The sequence below is a fragment of the Pararge aegeria genome, chromosome 10, assembly GCF_905163445.1.
Source record: "Pararge aegeria chromosome 10, ilParAegt1.1, whole genome shotgun sequence".
In the NCBI taxonomy this organism is placed as follows: Eukaryota; Metazoa; Arthropoda; class Insecta; order Lepidoptera; family Nymphalidae; genus Pararge; species Pararge aegeria.
Window position 1 is genome coordinate 14,758,468 of NC_053189.1, and position 13,258 is coordinate 14,771,725.

Genomic DNA, 13,258 nt, shown 5'->3' on the forward strand with positions numbered 1-13,258 from the left:
CGAAAATTTTTATATGCATTTTCCATTAATAACCCATTTAACTACGTACAAAAAATACATAGAGGTAAGATATACGTGTAGCATCACAAGCATGCCCAATATTCTCTATTGATCTTTTCCCCTCCCATATAAGCGTAAAACGTATTCGCATGCGTTGGAAGAGGATACAATACGGACTGTCTTTTGTAGTAAATATCAAAGTTTGGCTTTGTTTACAAATATAAACATACTTCTAAACAAAAGCCAATGAAAGAATATAATCAATGTAAGCAAACTTTGACGGTATTTACAAATATGCCACTTTCCGTAAGTAGGTAGGTTAGGCTACGAGCCGGATAGTATAAGCTTTCGTATTTTTGTATATCTCTTTAACCGATGAGCCTTTCATTTCCGGTTATTTGTATTATAGCGACCTTTACATGAACTACTACTAGGATGTACATCTCGGGGTTAAGTCTATAAAAAAGGCGAGAGTTTTAGATCTTAGACTTAGTACAGTTTAGTTTATGATCAATAAACGGACTGCTAATCATCACTGTCTCTTCCCAAAATATCTTCTGATATATTTATAGACTACTAAAAATAGAACGAAAACTCAAGTGCAATGAGTAAATAAGTATTTTTTGAGAATAAGACCGGATGTCGATTTATTAGACAGTCATTACCCCAGGTACGCGTATTTATAGTTCTAAAGACGAAATTTGCAAAAAGCGTCCCTATAATAAGGTCACGAAATCATGTTTGCACCGACCAACAACCTCAATAGGCAAACCACCCACGCAATGTCTGTAGGTACAACTAGCATTGGCAGGAGACAAAAATTATATCCCTTGACAAGGGATAAAATTGTCCACCTGCCAAAGCACGTTAACAGGGAATAGCAGAAGTTTACCCCAGTTTGTTATTACAGGTAAATTACTTAGATATATTTTCAAACTTCGTGCCAATGCTCGGACAGTTGATAAAGCTGTGGGAAAAGATAAAATAAATAATATCTATTATATACAAAATTTTATCCTTTCCCCGGTGAGAAAAATGCCTCCTGCCCATGCTGCCTTCCGTGCAACGGTTCAGATATTCCGTGAATGAGTGATGAAATGTCTTTTTGCAGGCATCGATTAAGAGCGAAAGATAAAAAGGGAGCCAGTTATCGGGGCGTGTGGTGGATGCGATAGGTATTTTAGAGTTTTGGTTGACATCGGTCGGTTTTTCTGGCGCGTGGCCAACGGAACAGCGGCGGCCATCGCGTCGCATACAGCGGAGCAAGGTCAAATATTGACTAGCGTCAGCCCTGCCGTCATCTATCTGCCCTCACAGGAAATTATCAATGCGCATTACTTTCTATAACGACAACGACAAAGCAAATGAAACATACATTTAAAGTGTTTGAATAGATATGTAATATCAATTCAGTTTCTCTTTTCAACTCATTTAAATATATATACATAAGAGTTGTCATAGGCTATAAAAAAATTCTATAAAAAGTTCAATAATTACGGAATAATATGCGAAAAAATCTTAAAAGTTTAACGTTAAAAATATTTTGTTGGTGATCACGATTTAAAAACCGGTTCTAAGTTAGTTTTAATATCATTCACGATCAGCGCTGCTCATTATAAGGTGTTACCAGCGGTCAAGCGAGAATAAAGCGCTATTTGTTTCGATAAAAATATTATATTTATCCACAATAATTTTTTTATTGAATTAAATATTTTTTTTTTTGTCGCGGTCATCAGCTAGTTATTAATTATTCAGTACCCGATATTCCTTATATTGAGGTATGGTCGAAACTATTCACACTATTTACAGAAGTACGTGTAACATTGGCAGACTCTTTTTACCCAGTAGTTAAAAGGCATACCAAAATAACTCTTAGTGCGTTTGTTTTATGATGTATTCAATCTTAAGTATGTTCACTACTAGCGCCACCTTGAGTTGTGAATTTATAGTTTGATACTATTTTATTAATAAACACGGAATAAGCAACACAATGTATGTAAGCAATTTATTTGTAATTGCTCAATGTCAAACATATACAGTGCCGGAAATAACGACATTAGAGAGATAAAGTAGTCTCGTTAGTTTTTTTTTGTAGTTTTAAAGGGATAGTCGGCTGAGCTCATAGCACTTGAACTAACATAATATGTATTTTTAAAACACAAGAAAATTAGAATTATATTAGACTTCAACAATCCATATTCCATAACTAAACTATTCTAACTTAACTAAACCGTGTCTGTTTGTTTGTTTGTTTCAAACATGGCTCCGACCTTGCCAAAATTTTGTATACATCAAAGATAAGAATTAACATTCTAGAGACTATAATAATAACTTATTGGTGTGCAAAGACGATCATATTGCTGCAATCTCTTCCAGACAACCCTATACCAGTGGCGTGCGTGTACTTGAGATTTTCCTCGTTTTATTTCATCTGCATACCCTGTGCATACCCTCTATGCACGCCACTGCCCTATACTTATTTATATAGCTTTTTATCGTTGGTAAACGATCCTGTTTGTATTCGTCTCGCAGTTAAAGATTAATTATTATTCTATCACAAATCCTCTACGTACTGGATCCACCTCACGAAAGGATAAAGACGGCCGATCTGTCTATTCCCCAAAAATGTAGATTAGGTCTAGTTAGATAAAATATAATTTTTTTAAATACTGGTATAGAAACTAATCTTAGAAGTATTGTGTGGAGGGAACGATTTGTGCTTACGGTTCATTGTCACGTGAAACAAACATTTCAGCGACAATATTAAATTGTACATGTTATATTAAGATAAATACACTGACAAAATTTATCACAGTAACACAAAAACAGGTAAATTGTATGAATTTATTACAGTTCGTATTTAACTAGTGATTGACAAATTTTGCCAGTGTGGGAATAAAGTTAAAATATACTCACTTTTTACAGTCAGGGTCAATGTCAGCTAATTTTTCTAAAACATTAATTTCTAATTTTGCAGCCTCTCTGTACTTCTCAACGTTCTTAATTATCTTCAGAGCCATCCTGTGCTCCCTGAAACACACAAACGGTTCTGTTAGAATAGCTAATGTTGGTGCTGGGTCGGTTGTACACGGAAAAAACTAAAAGACTATACTTGAAACTTAACAAATTGAAAAGTCTTAAAATAGTATCATTTTTAGAGCTTTTAACTTTTTAAAGTTTGTTTCAAGTTTATCATAAACAATTATGCAATATTATGAAATTATGTTGGCCTCCTCTCTTAAAGGTAAGAGCGAATTTAATTTATTTCCCAAAATATATCATAGACAATATATTTAATGCATGCAGCTTTGTACGACAGTTGTCGCTGATGTTTAGAAAAATAATGATGTAATAAATACCAAACACAAATAGTTAAACAAAATGAAGTAGAAATTATAATTGTAAAACGTCGAAAATACGAAAAGATTTTAACAAACAGCAAAATTTCTAAGGCACACAAGATATCATTGTAACTGAAATATTAACATGTCCTTTTCTACAGGGTTGGTAAAAGTTTTATATGTTTATGTTGCCATTATAAAAAAAATGGTATTTGACATTAAATGGCTGGCAGCAATATAAATGGCTGTCGACGAGTAGCTAATATAAACAAATGAAAATAGAACTCCATTAATCGATACGGAATGTGTTGCCAAACATTGTTTTTATTTGAAATCTTCTAAACGTATCTATTGATTATATCACTGGAAAGATATCAATCATGATATATGCAGATTGCACCTTAAACTTTTTCGTCTGCTTGTATTAAAACGATGACAAATAAAAAAATCAATTGCAGGGTGGATCCTTTTCATTTAAGTTCATGATATAACGGTTGTTGAAGAAGCTAGGAAGAAAGAAAGTATTAACAACTTAAATGAATGAGAACCTCTTTTAGGAAAAAAAACTTGTAACTTACATTTCTAAGTCCTTCACCTCGACCACCTTGCCGAAGGTGCCTTCACCGAGAGTCTCGATGATTTTGTCTGCAAGAAACCAAGGTACGAAGATTAGCTAGCTGTACACTCGACAAAGTCATGTTGGAATCTCGCGTTGGTATTTCATATATTATGACAACATTGCTTGCTTGTTACAGTAATTAATCAAAACTGAAAAACATTTGAAACAAAAAAACAATATAACCTGCATAGCATAAGAATAACGGTCCGTATCGCCAACATGACTTTAAATGATAAAGAGTTGAAGATGTCGTTTTTTGAAATGAAAATAAAAACCACAAGCGGTAATTAAATGTAAAAAAACAAAAGTTTGAAATATCTGCAATTCTCAAATCATTGACTGGTGGGCTTGACTGGTGGTAGCGACAAGATTGTTTTTGTCACACCGAGTTTCTGTCCTGTCTCTTTTATAAGTTTGCTTGTGTATGTTTAATGTGATAGATGTGATGTGTTTTGTTGTGTGTAGTGTATAATGTAGGCATTGGTTAAGGTACGGTGTGGACACGAACATCTCGCTCCCATGACATATCCGGGCCAGTACACCAGGTGTCCGTCCTTGTCGTCCTTGACGGAGGAGCGTGCCCGGGAGCTCTGCAAGCGCCGCACCATCCGCCGCCGCCGCCGCGCCACAGCACCACAGCACCGACACGCCATCGCGCCACACGCACCAGCACATGCCACGGAGAGCGCCACGTTCGCCACGACCAAGTAGTGTTGTACCCAACAATCAGACAATGGAACGGTTGCCCGTCAGACAAGCGACAATTGGTATGGTGTGTCGTACATGCTGTTAGAGGGCGGACAGGTGGACAGTTGTGCGAATCGCGCGCCGCGGCGGGCGCCCGAGAGCTCAGCTCGGGTGCCCGCCCGCGAGAGCGCCGCCCGCGGGGATCGGGTGAGGAGCGGATCGAGGACGGGCCAAAACCGGGAAAGGATCGACAAACTCCTCACATTCGGTCCACTCTCACCACAGTGATTCATCAGTTAAACAGCGTTCAACAGTTTCTGTCTAAGACTAGTACTTATTCGCCGTTCAAAATCATATTAAGTATTAGTAGCTAGTACTAACGTTTCCAGAATTACCGAGAATACCTTTGGACTTTTCTTTCGAAAATATATTTACGCAGAAAAAAGACATGTTAGATTTTAAAGCACGCACAAACAATATAAATACATGCACTATCATTGCAATTTTTTTTCTTATTTACGTTACACTTCTAACGAAAGGCGTTTAACTAATTACTGACATTACAATGCAATGATAGATTTGTATTTTTTTATTTTTCTACCTTCAACTTGTAGTCAAATCGACTAATATTTGAAGTTTGCAAAATACATGCATTCAAGGATATAGATTAAACGATTGCACTTTTCTTAATGAACGAAAACGATAAATACGAAATCAACAAAAAATACTAAAAAAGGAATTTGTCCATCTGAGTGTACTAAAGTTGTTGATATTAAGTTGGTATGGTAGATATTACTAAACATCACGGACCAGGTATAAGTTAGCGGCACACAGGCGCAAGCGGGTGGTTAGCTCGTGCTTACAGGCGGCGTGGCCGCGCGTCGCATGTGGTGCCGTGGCCGCTGTGGGCGCTGTCGGCTGCGCAACTCTGGTGGCAGCACTACCACATCCCCGATTCCGATAGGTTCCATTTTTCTAGGCATCAAAACGCTCGAAATTCCATTAGGTTCTTTCTCGGTGATGCGACTGTAAACTTCGTCCAAATGGGCATACTTCATTATGAGGCTCTGGATCTCTTTCCGCCGCGTCTCGCGTTCGTTGAGCACTCGGTCACCGACCGGGGTCTTATCGTCGTCTTCATCGCTGGATGGAAAATAAATTTGTTTCTGCCTACCGCTTTCATTAACGGGTGAGGAGGCCGGTGTTTTGGTAAGGTTTAGTTTGGCATCGTTAGCTTTATGGTGTGGGGGCGAGATTAAATCCCGGCCGCCCGATTGTAAACTGATATCGATAGGCCTTAATGAAAGTTTTCCACCTCGTTTATTATCGCTTCCACTTTTTTCGACTCTTAGGGATCTTCTATGATGTTTTCGATATATACTATCTCTGTCTTTTCCATACTGAGGACGTTCTTTAGGAGATACATCGAAACCATTTTTATCACTTTGTTTATGACTAGATAAACGACGATCGGCCGTATTTCTAAAGGGAGTTTTATCTCTAGTTTTCTCGTGCGAAAAATTGTGCCTTTTGAACGAACTTTCGCCAAACACTGCAGTTGTAAAACTTCTCATTAGACCTCTAGAGAAAGACGACGGATCAGGTTCTAATGTTTTATCACGATCTTCCTTTTCTCTTCTAGCTCTTTCCTTCTTCTGAACCGCGATTCTATCTAAAACAGAAGAATATTTATCTTCTAAGCGACTACGCGTGGTACCTAACGTAATTGTACTGTCTAGGTTGTTATTATTAGTTTCCTTGAGAGGATATCGTTTAGTGAGTGGCGATGATTTATTATCTTTCATGTGAGCTCTCCGGAATGAGTCACTGCGGCTGAGAACGTTAATACTTGGATGAGAATGCACAGGTGATGTGTCGATTCTGGTTTTGGTTGAGTTTAGGTAACTCGAGTAGTGTCGCTCATCGTTGTATTTCTTCGCTGTGGCCGCAACACTGGGAACATAAGACCTGTACGGAGATAGATTCCCCGCGTTTTCGTACCGTCGCACATTCGATAATCCAGAATTCTTGCTGGAAAACAACTTGTCATCGTAACGAGTTCGAGCTGCCGTCAACTTGGAGTCGTTGATGTTTTCATTTTTCTCGGACGGACCTCTGCGTGTTAAGCGATTCATGATGCTGGAATATCCGTCGGATAGCAGCTGCGTTACACTGGTGGTGGAGGAACGATTGTACCGCGGCCGCGGATTCGTTGTCCCACTTCCGCTGGTGCTTACACTGGCCATGTTTGTCGCGGTAAAAAGGATTAACAATGAATATAAAACACTTCAACCCGGGTGTATCACATAATAATTCATAAAAATCATACTTTCACATGTAGGGGTTGTTTGCTTTCAAGCATTATAAATTCAGATACACTTTTTGATAAGATAAGAACACATAGATCTAATAGTGATATATATCGGGGCAGGCTCTAGCACGAAGGGATTTGAGAAAGATCACCAGCGCAGCGTGCGGCCGCCTGTGCCAAGTAATGGTCGCGGACTAAAAATATCGGCAACCCGTGGGAGCGCCCTCCCGCGCACTCCGAGGTGCCCGCCGCACGCGCATTTTCGTCGCATTACACTGGCTATACATATAAATACTCTTTTTACCACTCTTTGGTACATTTATCAAGTCATGTTTTGATTACTGAATTAATTAAAAAAAAAAATACTACACTTATTAAACACGTTTAGCGACGCATATAAGTTGGAATACAAAAGTTAGTCTTTGTGATGCATTAAAAGTAAGTAATCCATATAAAATTTTTGAATATCACATGTGTAATTTTTGACGGCGCATTCTCATCCTAATTATTATACCGTTAATATAAATATATTAATGTTTTTGTTAAGTGAAAGTTTAGTTTTCTCTTTAGTAAGTTCCTTTTGTTCCGGACTGTAGCAATGTTTTCCTTTAAATAGGCGAATATTTCTGTTGCGATGTTGTCCTCATATCAGTGCTTGTATTTTTACTCGTGCCCGTAACACAGCTTTTCTTTGGCGAAAGCATTGGGCCCGAGAGCCAAGACAATTCTGTCAATAGGTAAGCGGTTACTAATTGGGTCAGTAGAGCGCGTATGAAACTGAACAATACCGCTTTTCACGTGCGCGGGCCATGAGTACGAGTAATGAACCGGCGCGATCATACATCTTCCGTTAATCTGTCACCCGAAGTTCAATATTTATCACTAGCTACTTATCGTCGTCGATAGTGACTATCTAACTTAATATGTATTTTATCTCCATCTAACATAAGTATTTTATCTTATTCTTAAATGCAATTGCAAGCGTCTGAGTAATCGGATGCAACTTCTGTTAAGCGATAACCATCTGATACGTGACACGAATACTACGCGTGCAGTTTCACGTTCTCGTATCGTAAATAAACATTCGTATTATTTGTCCCTTATCATTATCAATAGTGGATAATTCTTGATTTTTTTTTATTATTATCAATGTTTAACTTTTCATAAAGTGTTGTTAGTTCACATTGCGCTTCATAATTGTGCCGGAACATAGACGTCCGTTCGATCAGGTTTGTTGAACGGAAGCGTCGCAAATATCATGCACATTCTGGGCATTGAATGTTATCGCTCGCCGATTTCAAAGCGGGTTGCATGTTAGGTGTACTTTCCCCGAGCTAATATTTTCAGCTGCGGGCTGCGTACATTTTTAATAAATTCCGAGCTAATAATGGCCTTATAAATAAACGCCGATCAATATCTAGGCCAGAAATAATCAATTGGTTTATTCTTGATAGAATTCAACGATTCCAGATCTTAGAATGCATGAATTTTGCAGTTAATTTATTATGGATTAGATAACCAGATAAAATATCACGTTTTGATATTTTATCTGGTTTCTCGCGTAATTCACTGTACTTCATAAACTATAATTATCTTGAAAGCACTGACATGTTATCATCGTACCTCGGTAAAGGAAATATCCTCAGACACAAAATAAAGCACATATGGATACACCTTGTCCAAAAACTGTTTGACGGCTTTTATAAAATTATATGACATAATTTTGTCTACAAAATAGCTCAAAGTAAATAGTAACAACAACACTGATGCTAGGGATTTGTCAGTCACGATGAGAGAATAGCACAGGTTTAAAACAGTGTACATTTTGAGCGCTCAGCAAACACATTTTGTCACATGAAATGAACTGTGTCTGTTTGAAGAGACGAGTTTCATTGCGCCAGCTGTTTACTACTAGGGACAACAACTAGGTACAATAAGATGGGGCGCAGGTAAAAGGACCCTCAGTGTGATTGGTCCAAGAACCCCACCTTTGTTGCTGTAGTAATAAAATCTAGTTTGGCTCATTAAAAACGTTCAAAATAAATCATTAAAAAACTTAAATTGCATCTCAAATTATATTGCCATGTTAGTTACTGTTATCAGACATGTACTATCAAACAGTTATCTCTTAACGATAAACAACACTAGCTATGACACTAACCTTGCCCGAAATTTTAGTACACGCGCCGTCGACATCGAAAAGGATCTCCGCAACTACGTTGAGTAGTTTAGCGACATCGTGCCACTTGCACCCGTGATCCTTTAGGAACCTTTTGTAAAGCTCGTAAAACGAGGACATACGGAGTGGTATGCGAATCCTATCGTGTTTCACTGCGATCTCAGTCATTTTTGAACACTATTTATCACTTCACAGACCGTGTGGTGGAGCGAAAAGTATAAGGAGCGAGCGGGTAGGCGTCCGGCTGAATTACGACTGTGGCGGGGGCTATTAACCGAGTACACCACAATATTAGTTCAGCTGTATGAACACCGCTTATAACAATTAAAACTATATTATTATAAAAACAATAATAATAAAAATATGTTAATATAAACTTGTCGCAGATACGTTAGCGGTAGTAATCAGTTCGCGCCTGTCAACGTCTAAACGTAAACTGAGAGGACAGTCGTCGTCGCACTCCAATTAAAAGATGGTTAATGGAGCGAACAATTCATTGGAAGCTTTCGGTTGAAACAGGATTTATCCGCGTGTGTCAATTGTAGGTACCTACTAACCGACACTTATTAATTATTAAAATATTTCCTTAAATTACATTTGGATGCAGTTTTTGTTATATGCTTGCACAAAAACTGATATCATAAATACGAGCCAACGTTTCAAGTTAACAGCTTTTAACAAATATGCGAAATAATCTAAGAAGAAATATGAAATTAGATGGAATAAGTGGATAGCTCAAAAGATAAAGAAAGGAATTGGCATATATAATTGTCAACGCATCAGCTATTACAAAATAATTGAAGTATTAAATCTTCGTCACAAGATAAACATATCTAGAATGGAGTAATAGTTCAATCAGATGACCCTCCGCGGTTCCAGACTCCAGACATGGCGTAGTAACCATTAAAGGTCTGAAATCCGTCTTTGCTACCGACTGATAGTAAGTACCTACCTACGTGATGTTAGTCGAGTAACAAGTAACCGCGTTTCGTGTGTGTGAACGAGCGCGATGCTAAAGCGTAAATTTGTTTGTAAAAGATTAAGGAATCATGTAGTATTTTAATGTAATTTTTTATATTTTCACAGTTTAAGTTACTGGTTTAGCTTATAAATACAAACTCGTAATAATTTCAAGTAGAACTTACACATATACGTCTGTTTAAAGTCAATAGGTACCCCAAGTTCGGATTTTACTGGTAAAAAATATAGGTAGGAAGAAACTGCGCTTCATTCAGCTTTACTAAAATAAAGTTACAGAGCGAATCATTTTGTTTTATGAAGTTATATAAAAAAATGTTTAAAATAGGGTTCGGGCTAGCGAAAAAAAGTGAAGGGCTATTTTTAAATAAACTAGGTTAAACAGTGGAGTTTAGCATAAAGTAGCATACAAGAAGTATTAAATTATATTATTATTAATGATCTAGAACGAATGCTGCTACTTAAAATTGCAGTATTTTATCATCATATATCATTTGACTTTGGTTAAGCGCGTCACATATTGTTCAAATTGTATACAAAATGCGACTGGTCTATTGTCTTGAAACGAGACGAATATGAGCATGAAATTTAAAAGTGTTATTAGCAACATTCAAAACAAAATTATATTTCGCCCTCTAGTTACAAAAGTCAATAACATTTAACTCTAATCGTCCCACTAATAAAATAAATGTGTAAATATGTTTTGTGGTCGACATATTAACCATGGAATCATTTAAAAGTCGTTATCCTATATATTTATTTATATAATGTACTTTTTTTATCCACGAAACATATTTATTTCCTGCAGGAAAGGGCCAATTTCAACAACTTTACATGGGTGACCAAAATTTAAATTATTTTGGAAGAAACAGCTGAACGCATTACACTCAAACAGAAGCAGCAAGTTGTTAATACTAACATTAGATACTTTTTTCTGGGATGGATTAGGATTATATTATCACTACCCTTAAATGTGTATATATCAATAAAAAGCACGATATAGGTGCACTACTTATCTAGAAATTGAAACAAAACCTAGCTTGTTTAATAAAAACCAAACTTGTATTTTTTGTTTGCGATCTTTACAATGGTACCATACTAACCTCATATTTTGTATACTTTTGACGGATAGCTGATTCTCATGATTATTTTGGCATATTGAATTAAGTTTTTTATCGTTAAGCATGCTCGGACTTGCAATGTTAGCAAACCTTCTTATCATGAAAATAGCCTTTAAGTTTTTATATAAGTTAATATTGTTCTTATGAAAACAATACGTTTCTAAAACCGCGATCTGGCAGTGTCTACTGAAAGCCGTTTTCTATTATTTATCAGGATTTATTTCTGTGTCAAAAAATTATAATCTTACATTATTGTTTTATTTATGTTCTAAAACTACGTCGAACATTAAAAATAATATTGTTTAATGAGTTTTCTCTTTTCCACTGCCAACCTTCGAAGAAAAACAGAATCGTTTTCCTTAAATAAAAAACTATTTTTTTTAGCATTAACATTTTAATTCCTTTGGGATATGATTAACCAAGAAAGTTGAAAACTGTTGCACCAAAATAGACTTAGTAATGAGTTGCAAAAAAGTAATCAGTTAAAAGTTATAGAACGCAACACAGTTTGAAGAAGAAAGTTTATGTTATTAGGCAATGAAGCATAAACATAGCAGCAACATGACGATATCGACAAGGCCTGCCGGAAGGAACAGCACAATAACTAAACACGATAGGTTAACAGAGTAACAGATAGGTAAGGTGGGTACGGGCACACTTATCTAAACCTTGCATGCCAAGCGTGCTAACGATTTGCGATAGCACCCTTAGTGAACTTGACCTTGGGTTGCGCCTAGTCGCTCGTATCACTAAATCACGAGCACTGGGTTTGGTTGGCCTAGTGGATGTTTACTTATAAATGTAGATCATGTGTAATGTGACTGAGAATTCTTTATTATCGTACAGTTATTGATGTAATCTAAATTATATGTATAGAAGTAAAAACGAATATTAGATCCAATTTGTAACATTCTTTAGGAATACATTTTACATTATTTCTTGTACAACAACTGTCAAAACATCAAGAAACAAGTGTACAAACAAGTATTTTAGGATTGAAAAATTGGCTTAAGAACTAGTTGTAACAGATTGTCAATTTGAACTCACGTTTCACGTTTGTCGTACAAAGTTGAACTCACGAGCAAATGACATTCAGAAAGTTGAGTGTTTAGTTTCGAAGTGGTACGTAATTATACCAGTATCAAGTTTTTGATTCCTGAAATTGAGAAATCGCCTGCGCAGTCTATTTGCACATTACAGGTGAGTGTTGGGTGCCTTCATAGCATACTATTTTGCACAAGGCTCGAAAAAATCCATGGTACGTGACTTGTCACGGTAGTGAACTCTAGGCCTGCAGATTCACACTTAAAAAGATCACGAAGGTCGTTCTGTCAAGTCGGTCCGTGTTAAAACTGGTAGCCCGTGAAATCTAGGTCACAATAAGAAGCAGAACCTCGTCAAATACCGGCAAATTATGATGCCGAAAAGTATATTTCTGGTATTTAATAATGATAAAGAAATTTAATAGGGGATATTTAAAAAAAATTCATGGACATAGTAATAGTTGCCCTGCCTACAAATGCCAAGGCACGCTGGTCTCTAAACTTTGAAGAAGGTGAACTGGTTTTATAGTAATACAGAGAAATTAGTTCTTATCGCATTGATTCATATCGAGTAGGTGGGAATTTTTAATGTTTTGCCGGCGGCGCAGGCGGCGATAAAACAGGGCATCTGTCGAAACGTCATTGTAACACAATACTATTTACACAAGAGTGCTCAGTGAAATTAGCTTTCAGAGGGACGTAAAAAAAATGTATATGCATGAGCATTGCACTTTTTAACGAAAAAATATAGTGAACCTATAAAAAATAGAGTGGTATTAGTGCAATAACTAAAAAGTTTCTTTTCGAAAACGAAAGCAATAATGCAACCAACCAATTTGATACATGATTTCTATCTGAACCAGTTTAATTTACTCCAAGAGTCAATTTTTTTTCTTGAGGATAATCGGTACCGATAGGTGTTTTGCCGACTCAGACGTTTGTAAAAAAGGATATAGTTAAAATAGAGCGAAAGTTCAAG

General features: G+C 36.7%; 1 protein-coding gene across 5 annotated transcripts in view; it reads right to left on the reverse strand.

Moving 5' to 3' along the window:
* The window catches only part of LOC120626689 (dual specificity protein kinase CLK2), a 112,101-nt gene that overhangs the window by 9,551 nt on the left and 89,292 nt on the right, over positions 1-13,258 (reverse strand). For 4 of the 5 annotated variants that reach the window (XM_039894311.1, XM_039894310.1, XM_039894307.1 and 1 more), the window contains 3 exons: positions 4,469-4,550; positions 3,920-3,986; positions 2,917-3,030 (listed from right to left, as the gene is read on the reverse strand). In XM_039894311.1, the coding sequence (XP_039750245.1) occupies positions 2,917-3,030; positions 3,920-3,986; positions 4,469-4,550 (263 nt within the window). Of the gene's footprint in view, positions 1-2,916; positions 3,031-3,919; positions 3,987-4,468; positions 4,551-5,510; positions 7,331-13,258 lie in introns of those variants that run through there. The other variant, XM_039894308.1, reaches the window with a different exon arrangement.